We start from the raw sequence: 18,362 nt of genomic DNA, 5'->3' as shown, positions 1-18,362 counted from the left end.
ACCTAACCAAAAAAACCACACCAAAACCAACAAACCAAAATGCACCCAACAGCTTTGACATACTTATTGTCAACATTTAAAAGCACCAAAAAAACCCATCCCCTTCTTCACATTTGAAAATTTGCCTCTACTGAAAGAAATCAAAGTATCTTAATAACGCCTTAATTCTAATTTCCTAAATAAAAATGTGACATTTAAATTTGGGCCCTCAACAAGGACAAGCAGTATCAACGTTAGCTTAGTTATTATTAATTTACATAGCTTTTGGCTGACCCCTCTGATTTACGGATCTGTACAGAGTTGGTTAGTAAGTAGTTCCCACTGCCTTAAATGAACTGCAATTAATAAAATTATGGACATACATTTTTGAGTTATATTAATATACTATTCACGCCTTAATTTGAATAATTTTAATCTTTTTAAATTTGTATGTATAATATACTTGACAATTCCTAGAAGTGTTTTTACCTACTTTAGTTGGGGTTGTTCAACGTGGGGAAAAGGCGGCTCCAGGGAGACCTTACAGCAGCCTTCCAGTACCTAAAGCGGGCCTACAAGAAAGCTGGAGAGCTACTTTTTACAAGGGCATGTAGCAATAGGACAAGGGGTAATGGCTTTAAACTGAAAGAGGGTAGATTTAGATTAGATATAAGGAAGAGATTCTTCACTGCACGGGTGGTGAGGCACTGGCACTGGTTGCCCAGAGAAGCTGTGGATGCCCCATCCCTGGAAGTGTTCAGGGCCAGGCTGGATGGGGCTTGGAGCAACCTGGTCTAGAGGAAGGTGTCCCTGCCCGTGGCAGAGGGGTCGGAACCAGATGACCTTTAAGGTCCTTTCCAACCCAAACCATTCTGATTCCATAATAATTAGACATTTGCAGTCTTCAGATTTCCCTAGTTTTTCTTCATACTACAAATATTTCCAAATACAGTGAATCAAAGTAACAAGCCTATCACAGACTATGTAAAATGTATAATCTCATTGTTAAAATAGGAGCAACACTTTGTGTCTTTTTTTTTTTTTTTTTCAGATTCCTGACAGGGTTCTTGGCAAGGATTAAATCCTTTCTAAAGGCTGCTGCAAATGTGACAAAAACGGTTTCCATAATTTTACACTGCACTGCATTATTGCATAATTTAAACAGCTAAGTAACTACAAAGTCTAGTATTTTCAGTTCATTTCCATAAAAGAGTGATTATACATGCCTGGACGTCAAGGCAACTACAACCAAGTATTGCATCATGTTTCCACCATACTTTGTGTATCTCGGTCATAAGCACCTACTGTTTTTCCCAGAATTGAGACATTTTACAGACAATTGAAAGCATCATATGTCCTTATGAAAGATTAGATATGAAAACTCATTTTCCAGACCAATGTTCAAAATTACTGCATTGCAAGACAAAGTATATTTTGTCATTGGCAACACCATTATACACACTGTAAGATTTCTTGCCACCTGGCCACATTCATTTCTTGAAAACAAAAATGCTGGCAATGTATTTGCTCTAGGTATATCCAGCACAACTCACTCCTAACTCTTGTAATCAGGAAAGAATGGAAATAGTAGGATTTGTGAAAGTGGGAGGTTACAAGCATTGTTAGACCAGGCATACCAGTTTCACAGAAATTTCCATCATCGCATTTTAATCACATGGTTGTCTGCTCCAAGCCTGGGTTTTTTTGACCCAAGCAGTTAAATCAGGTAAAACCTGAGAACCACCACATTTTCCAGCAGACAAAGCCACTGTTGATGAATGTGTATGTATTTGACATAACTGGTTACTTACGCTGAAACCTGTTTCTCTGATCATAGAAGAAATCCTGTTAGTAGCAACATCCTCTATGCCTTTAAGAAGTTTCCATGATGAAGTCAATTCAATTTCCCACCAGGAAGAGTTGTGAATTTGGTCTTAGTCTCTACTGAACCTGTAAGCTGGCTCTCTTCACTGGCTCAGGGATTTTATTTGGGTTTTGAAGCATTTATTTCATACCCAACTCTGAAAACAGCACACTTTTCGTGGGGATTTTAGCTGTTTGGTACAAAAGATTCAAGCTGTTCGCGTCTTGGGTCAGGGTCTTATATCCATACGGTCTCCCTAACACCGAGCACTTTGCCTACAAAAGCCAGTAACAACAGAAAGGTTGAAATTCAAAATCTTATCAGGCTGATGGCCAGCAGAGATCACTAATGTATGTACAGTGCCGTTTTACTGTTCAAGCAGATGAGCTGATCGGACATCAAATTAGATATGCTCATTTCCAGTACATACAAGCATATCTTGTTCAAATTTTACCGTGTTCCTCTCTACACCCACTCACCGCCCCAAATAAACCTACGCTACCACACTGTTAAGACATGCATCAACGAATGTCGCTGCTTAAACCACAGGATGAATCTCGGGTTTTTTTGGTGTACCTTGCAACCGAACCAGGTCCCTAGCGTGACCACCCCACCGCTGCAACGCCACTGTTCCACATGTGCAGGCAGCACACGCGGCACTGGCACAGCGCCACCGCGGGCCCAGCAGCCCTGCCTGCCGCCGACAAAGGGCAACCCCCGTTCCCCAGAAATACTCGGGAGAGCTCCCCGGGCGTCTGCTCCTGCAGCAGTGACTGAAACCCGCGTGTAGAACCACCCGCACGTACCCGCAAACGGTGCGCTGTGCCCAGCCCCCCCCCCCCCGCGCCCCAGCGCCTCCCCTCAGCAGCCCCGCACCACCCTGGGCCCACGACCGTTACCCGCCGGCAGGCGCAAGGCGCAGGCGCACCGCGACCCCCGCCGCCGCGGCCCCGCCCCGCCCCGCGCACGCGCGCGCCCTCGCTTCCCCGGCGGCGCCGGCGCACGCGGGGCGGCCCAGGGGCAGGCCGGGTTGCATCACCCGGCGTGAGGGCGACGGGGGTCCTTCCCGGGGCTGCCCCCGCCGCGCCTGAGCCGCTGCCGTCCCGCGGCGGGGCTGGCGGCGGCCCCGCGCCGCACAGCGCGGCGGGTCACCCCGACGGGCGTCACTCCTCCGACCGGCGGGTGCCGGGCTGCGCGCCGGCAGCGGCGGCGCCGAGCGGAGCCGGGGGTCAGGCGGCCGCGCGGGCCTCCTCGCTTCCTCTTCGGGCCAAGATGGCGGGGGACGAGGCGGGAGTGACTCTGGGGCAGCCGCATCTCAGCCGGCAGGACCTCGCCACCTTGGTGAGGCTGGCCGGCGGGGCGCCCGGGGAACAGCGGCAGGCGGCCGCGGGCGGGGGCGCCGAGCAGCGGCGGGGGCGGGCGGCGGGGGCTGGTGCGGCCGGGCGGGCCTTTGGCGGGGTGGGGGGGCGGCGCTCGCAGGCTGAGGGGAGCCGTGCCTTCCTCCAGGCCCCGCCGCGGTCGTTGGGGCCGGTGAGGGCCGAGGAGGCGCGGAAGGTGGCGGTGCTTGGGATGGCCGCGTTGCGGCACGCCGGGGCTGGGGGTGGGGGGGAGTCGGAGGCAGGCGCCGGGCAGCGGCGGCGGCGCTGGGAGCCGGTTAGGCTGGTCGCGGCGGGGCTGGGCTGCCTGCGGGAGGCGCCCCGCTCGCTGGCGGGAGGTGTTCGAGGCTCGGCGGGCTGGCGGCCTGGCTTGGCGAGCGAAGCTTCTGCGTGGTAGTGGTGGAGACGCGCAGCATCCTCCTTGCGAGGGCTGGCCTGCTTAACAGTGTTAAAAACCTCTTCTCTCTCCGATGTAGAACCATAAACTGGCACTCAGTTTCCCCAGCGGGCTAGGTGGATTGGTTGCCAGTCCTGCCTTAGTTGGTCTGCCAAGAAAATTGTGACTACTAACAAAGTCAGTTGCAGTGGCCTCTTGCTGTGGTAGTCTTGCCTATTAAACGCCTCACCTGTGCTTGTTCTCACTTATTACACGTATACGTGGACAAAACCGGTCGAAAACCTTGTTGCTGACTCCCTGTTATTCAGCAAACCAGAAAAGCTTATTTGTCTTTACAGTAATAATGTCTGATACCTTGGGGTTTGGGTACAAGAGTTCTTTTTGTGTTATAGCTAAGCATGTTGATATTCATTGGTGAAGCATGTAAGTAATTTCAAAAAGTTGCTTTACTTCCTTTCATTGTTGATTGTAGCATTTGCCAGTGGGAAAGAACACAGAAACGCCTAGTTGGCAGGTCACTAGGAACTGTCTTTAAGGGCTCTTTTATACTTTTTCAGTTGGCCTCTGAATGCTTGCAGTTGACGGGAGCTTATAGCTAAAGCTAGCCTTTATACCAGTCTTGAGGAAAAAATTGCATACATGCATAATTGTGTGCACTAGGAACGATTCCCTTGACGACAGGACTTGCATCACACTTGCCGCTTGTCACCCTACTAGATGGTGCCATCTGCAGGTCATGTTCCCATCGTTGACTTCAGTGCGCATAGTCATTTTAAGTTAGATGTACAAAAAAAGACAAATATAGTTGTTTGTGTTAGGTGGACAAAACTTGTTTTGTATTGAACATGAACATTTTATTCTTGATAATAGAATGAGTCAGCTTACATTTTTACACAGATGTTTGAGTTTGATTGTTATGCACTGAACCTGTATGTAACAGTGTAAACAGTGTGATTTAATGTAGATTGTGTGTGTGTTATTTAGCAAAATAGTCATATCCTGTCCTGCACTGAGGACTCTTTTAGCATCATGAGTCTTTGCTTGAACAGAGCAGCTCACCCATATGAATTCAGTGCAGGATGGAAATTAACTGTAAGCAGTTTCAAAAAGAGTACAGTGGAACATTTCAGTGGATTTCAACATTTGTCCAATATTTGGACAAACAGCTTTAAAAATCCCCAAACCAACTCTTTCAGAGTTGTCTTTTTAACTGTATGGGATGTATTTGTAAGTGTTTTGATTTGCCAGCAGCTACCAGTAGGTTCATGCAACAGGCTTTTTAAAACAGCAGAATTTTTGTCTGGTACCTCAAGTAGTAATAACCGTATTTGAGGAAAAAAATTGCTGTTTTAAAAAAAATCCAAAATTAAATCCATGGTGCTAAGGAAGTCTCTGGACCTACTGACTCCAAAATGTTAGTTGTAATTATATATTGACTGTAATGGAACCTTATACCAAACAACTGTTTATTGACAAACCTTTGTTTTTAAAACATAGATGCTGTTCACCATATAGCCATGGAAAGTTAATTTGAATTTGCCTGTTACATGTAATTTAAGTTTGGGGTTGGTGAGGGTTTTATTGTGTGTTAGAGCTTCTTTGGAGGGTTAGGTTGTTTTTTTCTTTACTTGCATCTTTAACATCTTGCACCCTGTGCTGATTTACAGTTGGTGTTTTCATTTGCAACCTATGCGGACTTACAATCAGGATTTTGTCCTATTTCATGTACTTAAAATGATTGGAATGCATATTTAGAATTATTTTCATTAGTTTGGTTGGATTATGTTGAATAGAATGACTGGATAATTTTTAAGAAAATATGTATAGTACTGTCTGAACGTTTAGATAGAAGATTAATAAATTCTGAAATCTCCCTCATACAGGATGTTAACAAGTTGACACCTCTTTCACCAGAAGTCATCAGCAGACAAGCAACGATTAATATAGGTAAAACCAAACTTGTAAAAAAGAGGGGTGCATTAATGTAATTCTTTCTGGTGCTTATGCAGTAGCATATGGTATCTATTTGAGAACTTTAAGATAGTCTTACTGAAACAGACAGTAATGTAGATACAGTGTTTTTATAAATTTTATCAAGGCACAGGAAGACATTTGTCAAACCTTTTTAACTTGAAAAGCACGGATTTTTCTTTAAGAACACTATTGAATGAAGTGGGGAATAGTTGTTAAAACAGTTTATTTTACCTTAAAATTAAGCATTTACATGAGTTTCATGAAAGTGCAAAGATGTATCTATTGGGAGCTCAATTTAGGTTCTTGTTTGTTTAAACAAAAATTATTATGAAATCCATGCATGCTTCTTATGGGAGCTCTGGACTTACTGGCTATAGAGAGTTTGTGGTTGTGTTGATTGTAATGGAACACTGCAGAAAATTAAACAACGGCTCGTTAACAAACATTTGCTTTTAAAACATAGGTACAATTGGTCATGTAGCCCATGGAAAGTCGACAGTAGTCAAAGCTATATCTGGAGTTCATACTGTCAGATTTAAAAATGAACTGGAAAGAAATATCACAATCAAGCTGGGTTATGCTAATGCAAAGGTGAGTCATTACTATGGATCTAGCAAATATGTTGCTAATAAATTTCAGGATGGATATAAGCTTATATGTAACTAATCCTTGATGAATTAAAATTTCTCTCAATTTTTAAAAATTACTTACAGATTTACAAGCTGGATGACCCAAGCTGTTCTCGGCCAGAGTGTTACCGATCCTGTGGAAGTAGCACCCCAGATGAGTTCCCCACAGATATTCCTGGCACCAAAGGGAACTTCAAACTAGTCAGGTAACTTCTGTAGAATGAATGGTATGAATTTTTATGGCAGACCACATGTTCTTAGATGCTGGGCACCCCTGATCTAAAGTATCATCTAAACTGCATGGGTGTTATTAGTTGTGACACACAGTCTGTGGTAGAGCACAACTGTGTCTTCTATCCTTGGGTATTTGCAGGTGTCTGAAATGAATTTTTTTTAACATTATTAATATAAGTACATTTTAAAGCCACTAGTATGAGAACTAATGTGGACCTCACAAACGCACCTTTAATTCCTTTCTGGAGGATGACATCTGTTAAACCTTTTCTTCTTAGAGGCAGAAAAGTTTTCAGAAGTTATTAAAATTAATATATGAAAGCCTGGTGTGTAATATGAGACCAGGCCTTTAACTGGAGCCCACGTGCTATTCATTTACTTAATTTCTAATAAAGCATAGTAACCACAACAGGTTTTGTGTGGGTCTTTACAATGATTGCTCAAACGAGAGTAGTCACAAAGGCTGTTGTACGACAGGATTCCTAGTTCATGCTTATAAATAAAATACATGTAATGCTGTAATAATTTATTTCCTTCCTTTCCTCAGATTCCTAGTAGAGCACTTGTTACTAACAATAACTTCTGTTGGAGTGATAGTCATGCAGCCATTTTTAAACTATTGGTTAAAAGCCTTGTATTCTTTTATCTTACTGTTTATTTGCTTCCAGTAGATTTTTAACATCACCAGCAAAGCAGCAAACTAGTCCCTTGCTTTTTGGTGGCATGCTACCAGGAAACAAGGATTCTTCACTGAATAGTTTCAGGCAAGAATGTAGTGAATTAACTATTACGGTCTGCACAATAAAATCATAAGGTTGGAACTAAGACACGTAACATTGTCTCTGTAGATAAATCCTTGAAGTGCAATTATAACCATATAATTAAAGCAGCATAATCTTCTAAAACTGGAGAATGGCAGGTGTCTTTTAAAAGAATAGGAGAAATCCTGTGTGGTTGTTGTTGGTTTTTTGTTTGGGGGTTTTCTGGTTGGTGGGGGTTTTTTTGGTGGTATTACTATTCTGGTGTATTTAAATCTGTTTAAATCTAGTCTAATTTACAAGTAAATTTGTGAAATACTAAAGCAGTACCTAATGGATATATGGTATTGAATCTCAAAACTTAGAAAAAGTATTCAGTAGCTGTTCAGTAGTCTTTGTGCTCTTTTAGAACTTCAAAAAAACTTTAAAGGTATTACTTCCCAGCATCTGTCTTGAAAAGTTTTGTTTATCTATTTTAAGGATGCTTTTAACTTTTGTGTCTGCCTAGGCACTCACATAAATTGGTCAGAGAAATTATTGATAATTGGCTTTTGGACTTCTTTTTAACCTTCTTCTACAACAGGCATGTCTCTTTTGTGGATTGTCCTGGCCATGATATTTTGATGGCTACTATGTTGAACGGTGCAGCAGTAATGGATGCAGCTTTACTGTTGATAGGTAATGATTGCTACACAAAAACAGAGCTCTTTTTTTTTTTTTTTTTTTTTTTTTTTTTTAATATCATGAAGCAACTTTATATCGGGTTTTAAATTTAGTGGAGTGGGATGAGCAATTAAAACAAGTGAATGCTTTTGAGATGTGTTTTAAGAAAATACAGTGATGCTACAGAGAATGTAGTGCTAACAAGCTGGTTGATTTTGGACATTGCTTTACGTACTTACTAGTCTGGTAGGTGCCCCAGTTGACAGAAGATTAGTTAGGTAAGATGAATCATTGTAGTGGTATAGTACTGTGAAATTACTATCATTTTATGGAAATAGATTACCTACAGGTACATTGTGAGTTTCTCTGAAGCTTCAGTTTGCTTTAGATATGTATGTAGCCTTTGCCATACAGGAGAGCCCAGAAACATCAGTATAAACAGTAAACCCAGATGAATAAAGGCAAAATCAAGGTACAGGAGATTTATCTTGATTCAGACAATTTTTGTTCTGATTTGCAACAAACAGGAAGTGCATAAAAGTGATTTTTATGTCTATAGAACAATTTAGCGCTCTGTGACAGTAATTATCTTTACCTAGATAGGCCATGTCAACAAACAAGAAAAACAGCTTCAGATATTGTAGTTTAAATAGTCTGAGATAGCTGATGAGCTGTCATTCCTGCTGCCTGTTTAGACCTAGAAAGTGTGATAGCCCAGACTTCAAGCGAGACTAACTGGCACAATGGCACATGCAGCCAGAGTTAGCTTCTTGGATGGCTGAAATCCAAACCTTGCTGATAGCTGCCCTATTCCTGTACTTGATATGTTTATTGTGTGTTATAAAGTTGGGCATTTTTATGGTTTTAGTGATTAAGAAGTGCCATCAAATTTTAAGATATTTCTTGAAAGGTGAATTGTCCATTATGCTACAGTCAGTAGTGAGATGCTTGAGGACCTAAGGATAGAATGTCAAGTAGACACAAGTTAGTTACCAGTATCTTTGGAAATTTTAGATGTTTCTACTGGGAGCAAGTAGAATGGGGGAATCACTCTGACAACCTCTCATCTGTCATACATTGTGTGGATGCTACAGCCAGCAGTTCTGGGGAAGAGGAAGGAGGTGCTTACTCACTTGGAAAGCTTCAAATGTAGCTTACTGAGATGTGGCTTGTTTTTTATAAAGATACAATGGAAAGTAGATCTCGTAACTGTAGGAGTTTTGTCTATCTGTATAGTTTCTCTATTGTAGTCACTTTTCTTTCAGCTGGTAATGAGTCATGCCCTCAACCCCAGACCTCAGAACATCTAGCTGCTATAGAAATCATGAAACTGAAACACATTTTGATTCTGCAGAATAAGATTGATTTGGTGAAGGAGAGCCAGGCTAAAGAACAGTATGAACAGATTCTTGCATTTGTACAAGGTAAGTTTTCAGCAGCAGAAATCCAGTTAGTGGTGGAAATTCTTCAGTGTTGAGACGTGGACATAGTGGCTTCTGTATGTTTATATCAAAGCTTCTCTTCCGTAGGCGATGCTGGTGTACATAATCTGTTAATCTAAAAAACAGGCCATTGGAGTTGTGCTTCTTGCCCATTCCAGACTGCTTGCCTACAAGTATTAAGGCTGTTGGCTCTTGATGTAAAACTAGCAGTAATAGCTCCTATCTAGTAGCTTTCGTGGAATTTGTGGTTTCTTCTTGGTATTGTTGCTGTAGTAGAGATTGTACTGTGATTTTTACTGCAGCACAGGAGAAAAGGTAGTAGTACTTGTTAGGGGCACCTTGTAGGTATGAATGTGTTAGCTTTTCTTCTACCAAATCAGAAAAGATTGATCTTTCACCTCTCTCGGTGTCTAGGTCAAGCAACATTATCCTACTCTTGTCTGTAAAATTCTACTTAACTTCAGTGCTTTGAGTTTTGTCTTTCCCAGGAGCTTCCGCTGTTTTCCCTGCTTATCTGCTTTAGCTGGTATATGTGGAAAGCTGCAGAGCTAGAGTGTCACCATCAAAATTAGCCAGTGTGTCTGTGGTTTTGTTTGTTTTTTTCTTTTAGTTCAGAATTGCTGCCTTGTATAACCTGTTCATAACAGCTATGTCACAGTGGCTTGATGTGTAAATTTGGAGTTTGAGAACTGGAGTTATCACAAGAAACACAGATATAATTAGTAATATTTAACAAGTCCTAATAGCTAATGCATCCTTCCATAAAATGAGGATTCTTCTAAAATATGTATTTATATTGCAGAACTTAGAAAACATAGATTGATAGGAATTTTAGTTTGTCGGAATGAAATCTGACTGTTAATACTGATCTATCAAGTACTAAGATACCTAGTCTCTCTGAGGAAATTGCGATCAGAAATATTCTTAAGATAATGTAGGAAGCGTGCCCTCCCTCAGAGAAGGTTATCTTGCACTGTGTTCAGAGAGCAACTGTAAAGCTCTTCAGTGCGCACTTATCCAGAGGCAACACCAAGGTTATTTCAGAATGCCCTGAAAAGTAGGTGTGGCTGGTTTGAGCTAAAATGTTGAAGGGAAGGGTAAGGGCTCTGATATGTTCTGCTCTGGGAAATACACATGAAATGTGCCTTGAAATTCATTAGTGTTTTTAACAATGACAGAACGCTTGGTCATGTTCCTATAAATACTATATTAAGGCTTGATGTTGAACTTGATTTTGTTGTAGGTACAGTTGCAGAAGGAGCTCCAATAATTCCTATCTCCGCACAGTTGAAATACAACATTGAGGTAGTTTGCGAGTACATAGTGAAGAAAATCCCAGTCCCTTTGAGAGACTTCACATCTGAACCAAGGCTTATTGGTATGTAAATGCCATATGGTCTGGGCTTTTGTGGCTAATCATTCATTACATGTATCTACACTTAAAATAGCTTGTTGATGGATGCTCTTAAAAAGAGGTGGGATTGAAAAGAGCGTTTAGTGTGCTTTTATTTTAAAACTTGCTTATTTTCTGAGAGCTGTATTGTTTGTTCATAGTTAATTACTATAGTTAAACCTACCTGAGGTAATTGCTGGGTTTTGTGTATATATTCTATGCGTGTGAAAGCACTAAAATAAATAAATGATGAGAAATGTATCTGTCTTAAAAACATTCTGTTAGTTGCTACTGATTTAAATTTGATTTAGCAAAATTCTGACAAATTGTTGAGTTTGAAAATTAGATTATTTCCATGAAAATCTTATTTTCCTGGAGCCTGGTTAGATTTTCTTTGTTAGTCTCCTGTCTCCTTTATATAATTGTCAAAGTCTCAGTTCTTGTCCAGCATATTGTGAAATCCAGTTCCACTACAGTGAATCCATTTGTTTGCCCTTTTTTCCACATAGAACATGGGAGACCCACAAATGTTCGGAATGCATAAAAATTTGCCACATTAAAACAAGGTTCCAGTATTCACAATTGACATTGTGAATGTTGAAGGGGTTTTGTGATATAGTTGATCATTGCTTTCTTTTTCAGATAGTGATCTTTTAACTTAATTTCTGCTACGCAGAAACAGTTTAAAAAAACGTTTATGTATATGAACAGCTTAAATGTTTTTGAGAACAAGATAACTGTATACTTAAAAATTGGGAATAAAATATTCATCGTATTTTAGTGTTCTTCCTGAGTTACATTTTTGTAGTATTTATATATATATATATATATATATGTATGTATACCTTCATGAGCATAGGGAAGCAATCAAAGCTGCTAAAGAAAGACAGTTCTTTAAAAACCTGATCTTAAATATAAACCTGGTTATGGTCTATTCTTTTCAGTAATTAGATCTTTTGATGTCAACAAGCCTGGCTGTGAAGTTGATGACCTTAAAGGAGGTGTAGCTGGTGGCAGTATTCTAAAGGGTGTTTTAAAGGTAACTTTCCCTTTCTTGTGTGGAGATTTGTAATGATGATAATGAGTAGAACTTTTCCATGCTTAGTACAAGATCAATCTATATAACTGATTTTTTTTTAAACTAGAATACAGTCAGATGTCACTTACCCTTTCTGTCTATGCCTCATTTTTACTTTCCTGTTTTAAAGTACCATAACAAGATTTTTATTTTTTAAATGTATATTTGTTGCTATAGTCTTAACTTTTGGTAATAAAGATAATGATTTCGTTGCTTACAGAAACTGAGGGAGCTATTCTTTTTTCCTGTCCTGCCACTTTGACTTGCTGAATTACTGGGGGGAACAGGGGAGCAAAAGAACTTTAAAAGTACCTCAGAAGTGTGTATGTGTGTTCCCTCAGGTCTCACTTCCTCATTTAAATATTTTGTATATTCTGATTTTTTTTTTCCTTGATGCATACTGTCAATAGATGGACTTTAAAAGTTGTTCTGCTAAGCTGGAAAGCAAGCTACATCTTGAAACATTTATATAACCTGTATTTTCTTTGTCTTGACATTTGTAGATGCCAATCAGTTACACTGATTTAATTAACTCAATTTTTCTCAGTGCTGTAATGTTCCTAAATGAAATGATGTTTTACAAAATTACTCAAATTTAAATGTTGGAATTACTGCTGATAAAGATCCTTGCTAAAGCAGTTTTACAAATTATATTGAAAAGAAAATCAGTTGTTACATCAGCTATAAGATACAAAGCTTTCAGTATTATTCAGTTTGCAGTAAACAGTGCAACAGAAGTCCTCAAAGTTCTACAGTAGCCCAGAACCAAGGACTTGTGTAAATAGTAGGTTTTGGGATAAGTAGGTCTTATCTGTGACTAGGATTTAGCTTTGTGTTCCTGTGAAACAGCCAGTTAAGCACATTTTCACATTTGTAATTAGGTGGGCCAGGAAATTGAGGTCCGGCCTGGTATTGTGTCCAAGGACAGTGAAGGAAAACTCATGTGCAAGCCTATCTTCTCCAAAATTGTGTCACTCTTTGCTGAACACAATGATCTGCAATATGCTGCTCCAGGAGGTCTTATAGGTAAGAATAATCTCATATGCAAAGATTTATTTCTTCGTGCTTACTGAAAACACTTGATTTCATTCAGCAATGAATTTCAGTGTAATAAACAAAGGCTATTGAGCAATTTAAAATAATTCATATATGTAGAGAGACAACACGGGTGTGAAAATTAGATATTTAATAAATAATTTTCCTAAACATCACTGGCCAATGCAGATCAACTTGCATTGTTAATTGTACTGATTTTAACAGTAGATATTTCTTAATTTGTTTAGATAGAGCCCACGGTCTTGCTGACATTCTGAAAGTGCTGTCCAGGTCATAGGGAATTCCCAGAATATTCTCTGTTGATTTTAGATCTCCTTCAAATATTCTAATACATAAATGTGACAGCTACCTTTCAGTTACACCTTGTGACTTTCCTTGTTGTGGTGTAGGTGTTGGAACTAAGATTGATCCAACGTTGTGTCGGGCTGACCGAATGGTAGGCCAAGTTCTTGGTGCGGTTGGAGCACTGCCAGAAATATTTACAGAGCTAGAAATTTCCTATTTCTTGCTGAGACGACTATTAGGTGTGCGCACTGAAGGAGACAAGAAAGCTGCGAAGGTCTGTACTGCTTTTGGTTTTTCCCTGATTTCTTTTGCTAGGTGTCATTAGTATGTACATTTTTTGACCTTATGTGGTAATTTTCTCTTCCTGTTCATATGTGCTTGTCATTAAACCTATCTGCTTATTTAATATTATAGAAGAAAATGCTTTTCAGAGGCGTAGGAATTCATATCAGAGTAATTTGAAGTAGCATAAAATATTTGTGTCCTGAAGTTAGGTATTCTTCTAAATACACTGGTAGTTGTTTTCCTTTGCTATCAGCCTATTAATTTGTGCAATAACTAGTTTTATATACGTACCAATCTACTTCCTACTTACATGCTTTTTGTAGACTCTTTTCTCTGAAGAACTTCTACCCAAGTATTTTTGAAACACTGTAGTTGAAAAAAAACTGAGCTTGATGCACAGCACAGTCGTGTGCTCCATGGTCCATTTTACACAACTAAACGAAAAGATCATAGTTCTCCCTGTTAGCATTAAAATCTATAAACAGCTTCATGCAACAGTAAGTTAAGTGCTTCAGCGCTGTCTTTATGCTGTGAAACGAATTATTTTTTGAGAAATCATTTTCATGTATGTAGGCATAAGGGAAATGAGAATATTCAGATTAGCTACAAGAATGGTATAACATTCCAGTAGCAGTATTTGAGACTTTTTACTTTCAGTACAGTATATGCAATCATCAGTGTGAAACGTAGAGAAATCAAGAAGGTACATCCTATCAAGAACTTGCAGTGCTGCGTGTACAACATTTATGTATTTGTCCTTTCTCATATAAACTATCCACTGTCACTGTTGTCCATGGTTTGTGTGTGTGTATAGTTTTTGCATATCTCAGCTGTACCTTTTTTGGGGCAGGTAGGTAACAGTAGATACTCAATATTGTCTATGGTTTTTTTGTTTGTTAAATACTAAAGCTTACGTTTCAGAGTTTTGTATGTCTGTCTTCAGGTGCAAAAATTATCAAAGAATGAAGTTTTAATGGTAAACATAGGATCCTTATCTACTGGAGGGAGAGTCAGTGCAGTAAAGGCCGATTTGGGGAAGATTGTGCTAACTAACCCAGTGTGCACAGAAGTGGGAGAAAAAATTGCCCTGAGTCGAAGAGTTGAGAAACACTGGCGGTAAGTTGGTGCTAAATTGCTGGGGTACCTAGTTGTTACACTGTTAACAAAAAAATAGGTGGATCTGGTTTTGTTCTAGAATAGGTAAGTGTGTGTCTGTGTTAAATTCCTCTGGATTCTTCTAACACATTGACAACATTATTGTGGAATGCTTAATTTCATTACTAGCCTCTTTTTTTTTTTTTTTTTAAAGAAGCATTACACTTGGCTACATACCTTTTAGTTAACAGACACAGAAATATGAGGTTCATGGTTTGTTGCCATAGCTGTCACGTTGTAAACTGAGCTAACAGTAGGCAGTCTTGGCTGAGCAGTTTGGAAATTCTAGTAATGTTAAGGCAAAGCCTGTCTTTATACACGCCTGAGTCAGTGGTGGTGTACGTGTGGAGCTGTATGTGATTTCTAGCGCAACCTTGAAGAAATAGCAAGGGAATGGAGAAAGGACATTCTGAGGTTTAGGTATTGTATGTACTATGAGCAGAGGGGAAGGAAACATATCAACTGGGTTGACACATACGAATTACAAATATAGGATGTCTTGACTGCACAGAAGCATCTGGAGGCTGAAAATGAGCAGAATTAGTTGATAATTCATTTTAATCGTAGTGCCATACTTCTTGTTAAGGTGATTACACATGCTGTACCTGTTATGTGTTCCGTAAGACAACATGAATAACATAAGGGTATTTAGATTTGCTGACCCTGCACAGCTCTTGTACTATAAGGGAACGTAGCCATTTTTACAAGAAGTCTCCACTGTATGCATATCCATGGATGCATATAGGCTGATAGCGTGAGTTTTGTTGATTTGTAGATTACTTCCCACTTGAAAAAACATGACAAAATTTTGCCAAAAAGCCCGCTTGTCTCTGGATTATGGGGTGCGCAAGAAATGGCAACCTGCTATAAAGCTCTTGTTATTAAAAACTTGCCTTCTATGTTGTATTAAAAGGACAAAGAGACAACATAAAGAAACTGAAAGTTAAGAAAAGGGAAAGGAGGCAAACTGGGAATAGCAGCTTTTAATAAAATCTAATTAGAATGAAGATAATGTACTGTGAAAAGGAACTTGTAGCCTGAGGCAATGTCATACTGAAAAGATGGAACCAAGTGAGAAAGCAAGAGTCAAAAAGGAGGTATAAAATAGAAGGTAAATGTATTTGAGGCACAGAGGTTGAACAGCAAATGGCCAAGCAAAGAGGATATATACTAGTGATTCTAAGGAACAGTGAATTCAAAGATGGACTAGTTACAGCCTATAGATATGGTCCTAAAAGGTGGGAAGTACTAGGCTGATACACTTCAGTCCCTTTTCTGGTGCCCAGAGACAGGCTCTACTGCTTAGCAAATTAAATTGAGATGCACGTGTGGTTTCTGTGTATGTATCTCCCTGCCAGAAATTGGAAATGTTTTAAAAGATAGTTGTATTAATAATCACATGGACTGCCTGCTGACTGTGGAAATGGACATAATCTTAATTTCTTTCTAAAAGCATATTTTTCTGAGACAACAGTGGCCCATAAAAGGGGTCTTAATTCTACTGAATATGAATAGTAGAACTTAGCTGAATGTTGAGTTGCTTTTATAGGTTACATGTTCATTGAGAGTTACAGCTGTTTGTAATCTTACTGTCATCTTGTCTGAATTTTCACATTTTCATTTCTATTTGAAAGTAATGCGGGCATAGGTGAAAGAGATCAAGCTCTGGATAGATTTATAGTCCATCAGCACAACATAAGTTACAATGTTTTCAGATTTTTAGTTTACTTTTGAAAGGTACATCCTTAGCTAATTACAAACATACAAACGTTCTCTGTCCCTCATTGTCTCCTATTCTCTATTTCTGCTAACCAGTGTTGTGTCTTGTAGGCTGTTGTGGGTGGGAGATAAGTTGAGAAAATTCAAAATGTGAGAACTGAAGGCATGACTACTATTAAAAGTAATATAAACTTTCTTCTTTTTGCAGTTTAATTGGTTGGGGTCAAATCAGACGAGGAGTGACAATCAAGCCAACTGTTGATGATGACTGAAGAACAAAAGGGTGTGCTTCATTTTTAAAGATGAAGTGCCTGTTTCTATTTTGGAGGGGATGTATTTTCACAGTGGTATTGGAAGCTGTGCAAACTGTCTTTGAGTTGTATGGCTGTCCTTGTACATTTTATTGAATTTTACCCTCTTACTAAAATACTAGTCACTATCACCATTAAAAGTGTAAAAGAATTGGCATAAAGTGGGTTTAGTTATCCACATTTTAGTAGAAATTAATTGTACATGTCTCATGGCATGTCTAATTTATGTTGTGTTTCAGACATATCTGTTTCATATCAGTCAAGTCAGCCCCAGTGTAACACACAAACTATAAATCTGGTATTGAAATAAAATACTGCTTATTTTCATTAATTCATACAGTTTTCTGAGTAACAAAAGACTGCAGTTGATTGTTCAATCAGTACAAGAATTAAAAGTAAAAAACCACACTCTTCCTGGAGACTAGTACCCTTTCTGCACAACATCTTGTTTTGTTTAGACAGCTGTTGGCAGGAAGAACTTCCTTCCTTGGTTTGTATGGTTCTGGCTGTATTACGCTTTGTGATTAGGATGGCAATGTCAACTGACTTAAATTTGTCACTTCCAATATTGCAAGTTTTGGTTAAACCCCAAAAGAAAGAGCTACAAGTAAACTGGATCTGAACTGGCAGTACTGGTTTTGACATTATTTTAGAATGAATTTCTGAAAAGAATTTGATTAATTTGAAACATAGCCGTTTGTGGAACTATGTGGGTGACATGGGAGCTCTTTATACAGTAGGAGTAAACTGCTTATTTCCAAGCTAATTGACCAAATATTAGTTGTCGTCTTGAACTATAAAATATCTGGAAAAGGCTGTAGAAGGGAATGATTTGGGGGATGGGGGTGGAATTCAGAATGAGATGAGGAAAAAAGGCGTAAAACCACTATTGCTTAGCTAGCCTGAGTAACACTCCTTGGGAGAAAACATAATGTAATAACTTACTCTAGGGTGCTAATACTGTCATCCATTTAGGTTTAACTTCTTCATTTGTAGTAATGTACATAGTTCTAGTATTTTGTGTACTAAAAAATTTAGCGAGTCATGTTTCTTTCCATGTTTTTATACAAAGTACTGTGTTCATTTTCAACGCCTGGTTTCAGTTGTATTTAATATCTTCAGAGGCATTCTAAAGGTAAATACCGTTTCACTCATCAAGACTGATTTTGATGAAACAGCTTGAGTTTTGTTCCTGATTTTGCATTGTATTTTGTGTTCCCTTGTTCCATCTACGTTCCTGTACACAGTTCTTCCACTTGTAAAGTACTTCTACCTCGCATGGTGTTGAGAGTAAATACACCAACTTTTGTATAGTGCTTCTCCTTTTTTGAAAGAGAATCAGCTATAGTTCTTCCTGATTCTCCTCATACTTGACCAGTATACGGTCTTAAATGTGTCTGTTTCAAAGATGGCACCTTCCGTGCTTTGGAAGCTCATTTCTGTAACTGAATTCTAGGAACTTCGGATATACTTAGGTCTTGCCTAGTTTGGGAGCATGAGAGTGAGCACAAAACAGAAAGCAAGCTACCACAGAGTGCTAGGATGACGCCACCACTAGGATGAAAGCTAGTCTAAAGACTTCTTTCTAAATGCACTGAATTTGTGGGTCTAAGGATACTTCCAATGCTTCCAAGAAGTTGGTCAGCGCAGTGCACCCATAGGCGTTTTTAGGCATCCAGGTATTTTGGAGATTGGGCCTTAATCTCATGATCTGCAGTTTGGAAAGATTATGGCACTTTCTTTTTTCAAAGCACTTCACGTACT

General features: G+C 39.4%; 2 protein-coding genes across 2 annotated transcripts in view; one reads left to right on the top strand and one right to left on the bottom strand.

The window, feature by feature from the left end:
• The window catches only part of KLHL15 (kelch like family member 15), a 29,102-nt gene extending 26,456 nt beyond the window's left edge, over nucleotides 1–2,646 (bottom strand). The window contains exon 1 of the mRNA XM_014283089.3: nucleotides 1,791–2,646. The gene's annotated coding sequence lies outside the window, so the exon portion shown is untranslated. The remainder of the gene's footprint in view (nucleotides 1–1,790) is intronic.
• A 382-nt stretch (nucleotides 2,647–3,028) lies between these two features.
• On the top strand, nucleotides 3,029–17,227 carry EIF2S3 (eukaryotic translation initiation factor 2 subunit gamma). Its single transcript, XM_055701545.1, has 12 exons — nucleotides 3,029–3,184; nucleotides 5,500–5,563; nucleotides 6,054–6,181; nucleotides 6,304–6,425; nucleotides 7,795–7,889; nucleotides 9,140–9,298; nucleotides 10,560–10,694; nucleotides 11,654–11,748; nucleotides 12,669–12,813; nucleotides 13,233–13,402; nucleotides 14,357–14,529; nucleotides 16,496–17,227. Exons 1-12 carry the CDS (start codon nucleotides 3,116–3,118, stop codon nucleotides 16,557–16,559), a joined length of 1,419 nt encoding a protein of 472 aa, XP_055557520.1. The 5' UTR covers nucleotides 3,029–3,115; the 3' UTR covers nucleotides 16,560–17,227.
• Nucleotides 17,228–18,362: the final 1,135 nt, after the last annotated feature.

The sequence above is a fragment of the Falco cherrug genome, chromosome 2, assembly GCF_023634085.1.
Source record: "Falco cherrug isolate bFalChe1 chromosome 2, bFalChe1.pri, whole genome shotgun sequence".
Lineage (NCBI taxonomy): Eukaryota > Metazoa > Chordata > Aves > Falconiformes > Falconidae > Falco > Falco cherrug.
This window is presented reverse-complemented; position numbering and strand designations above follow the sequence as displayed.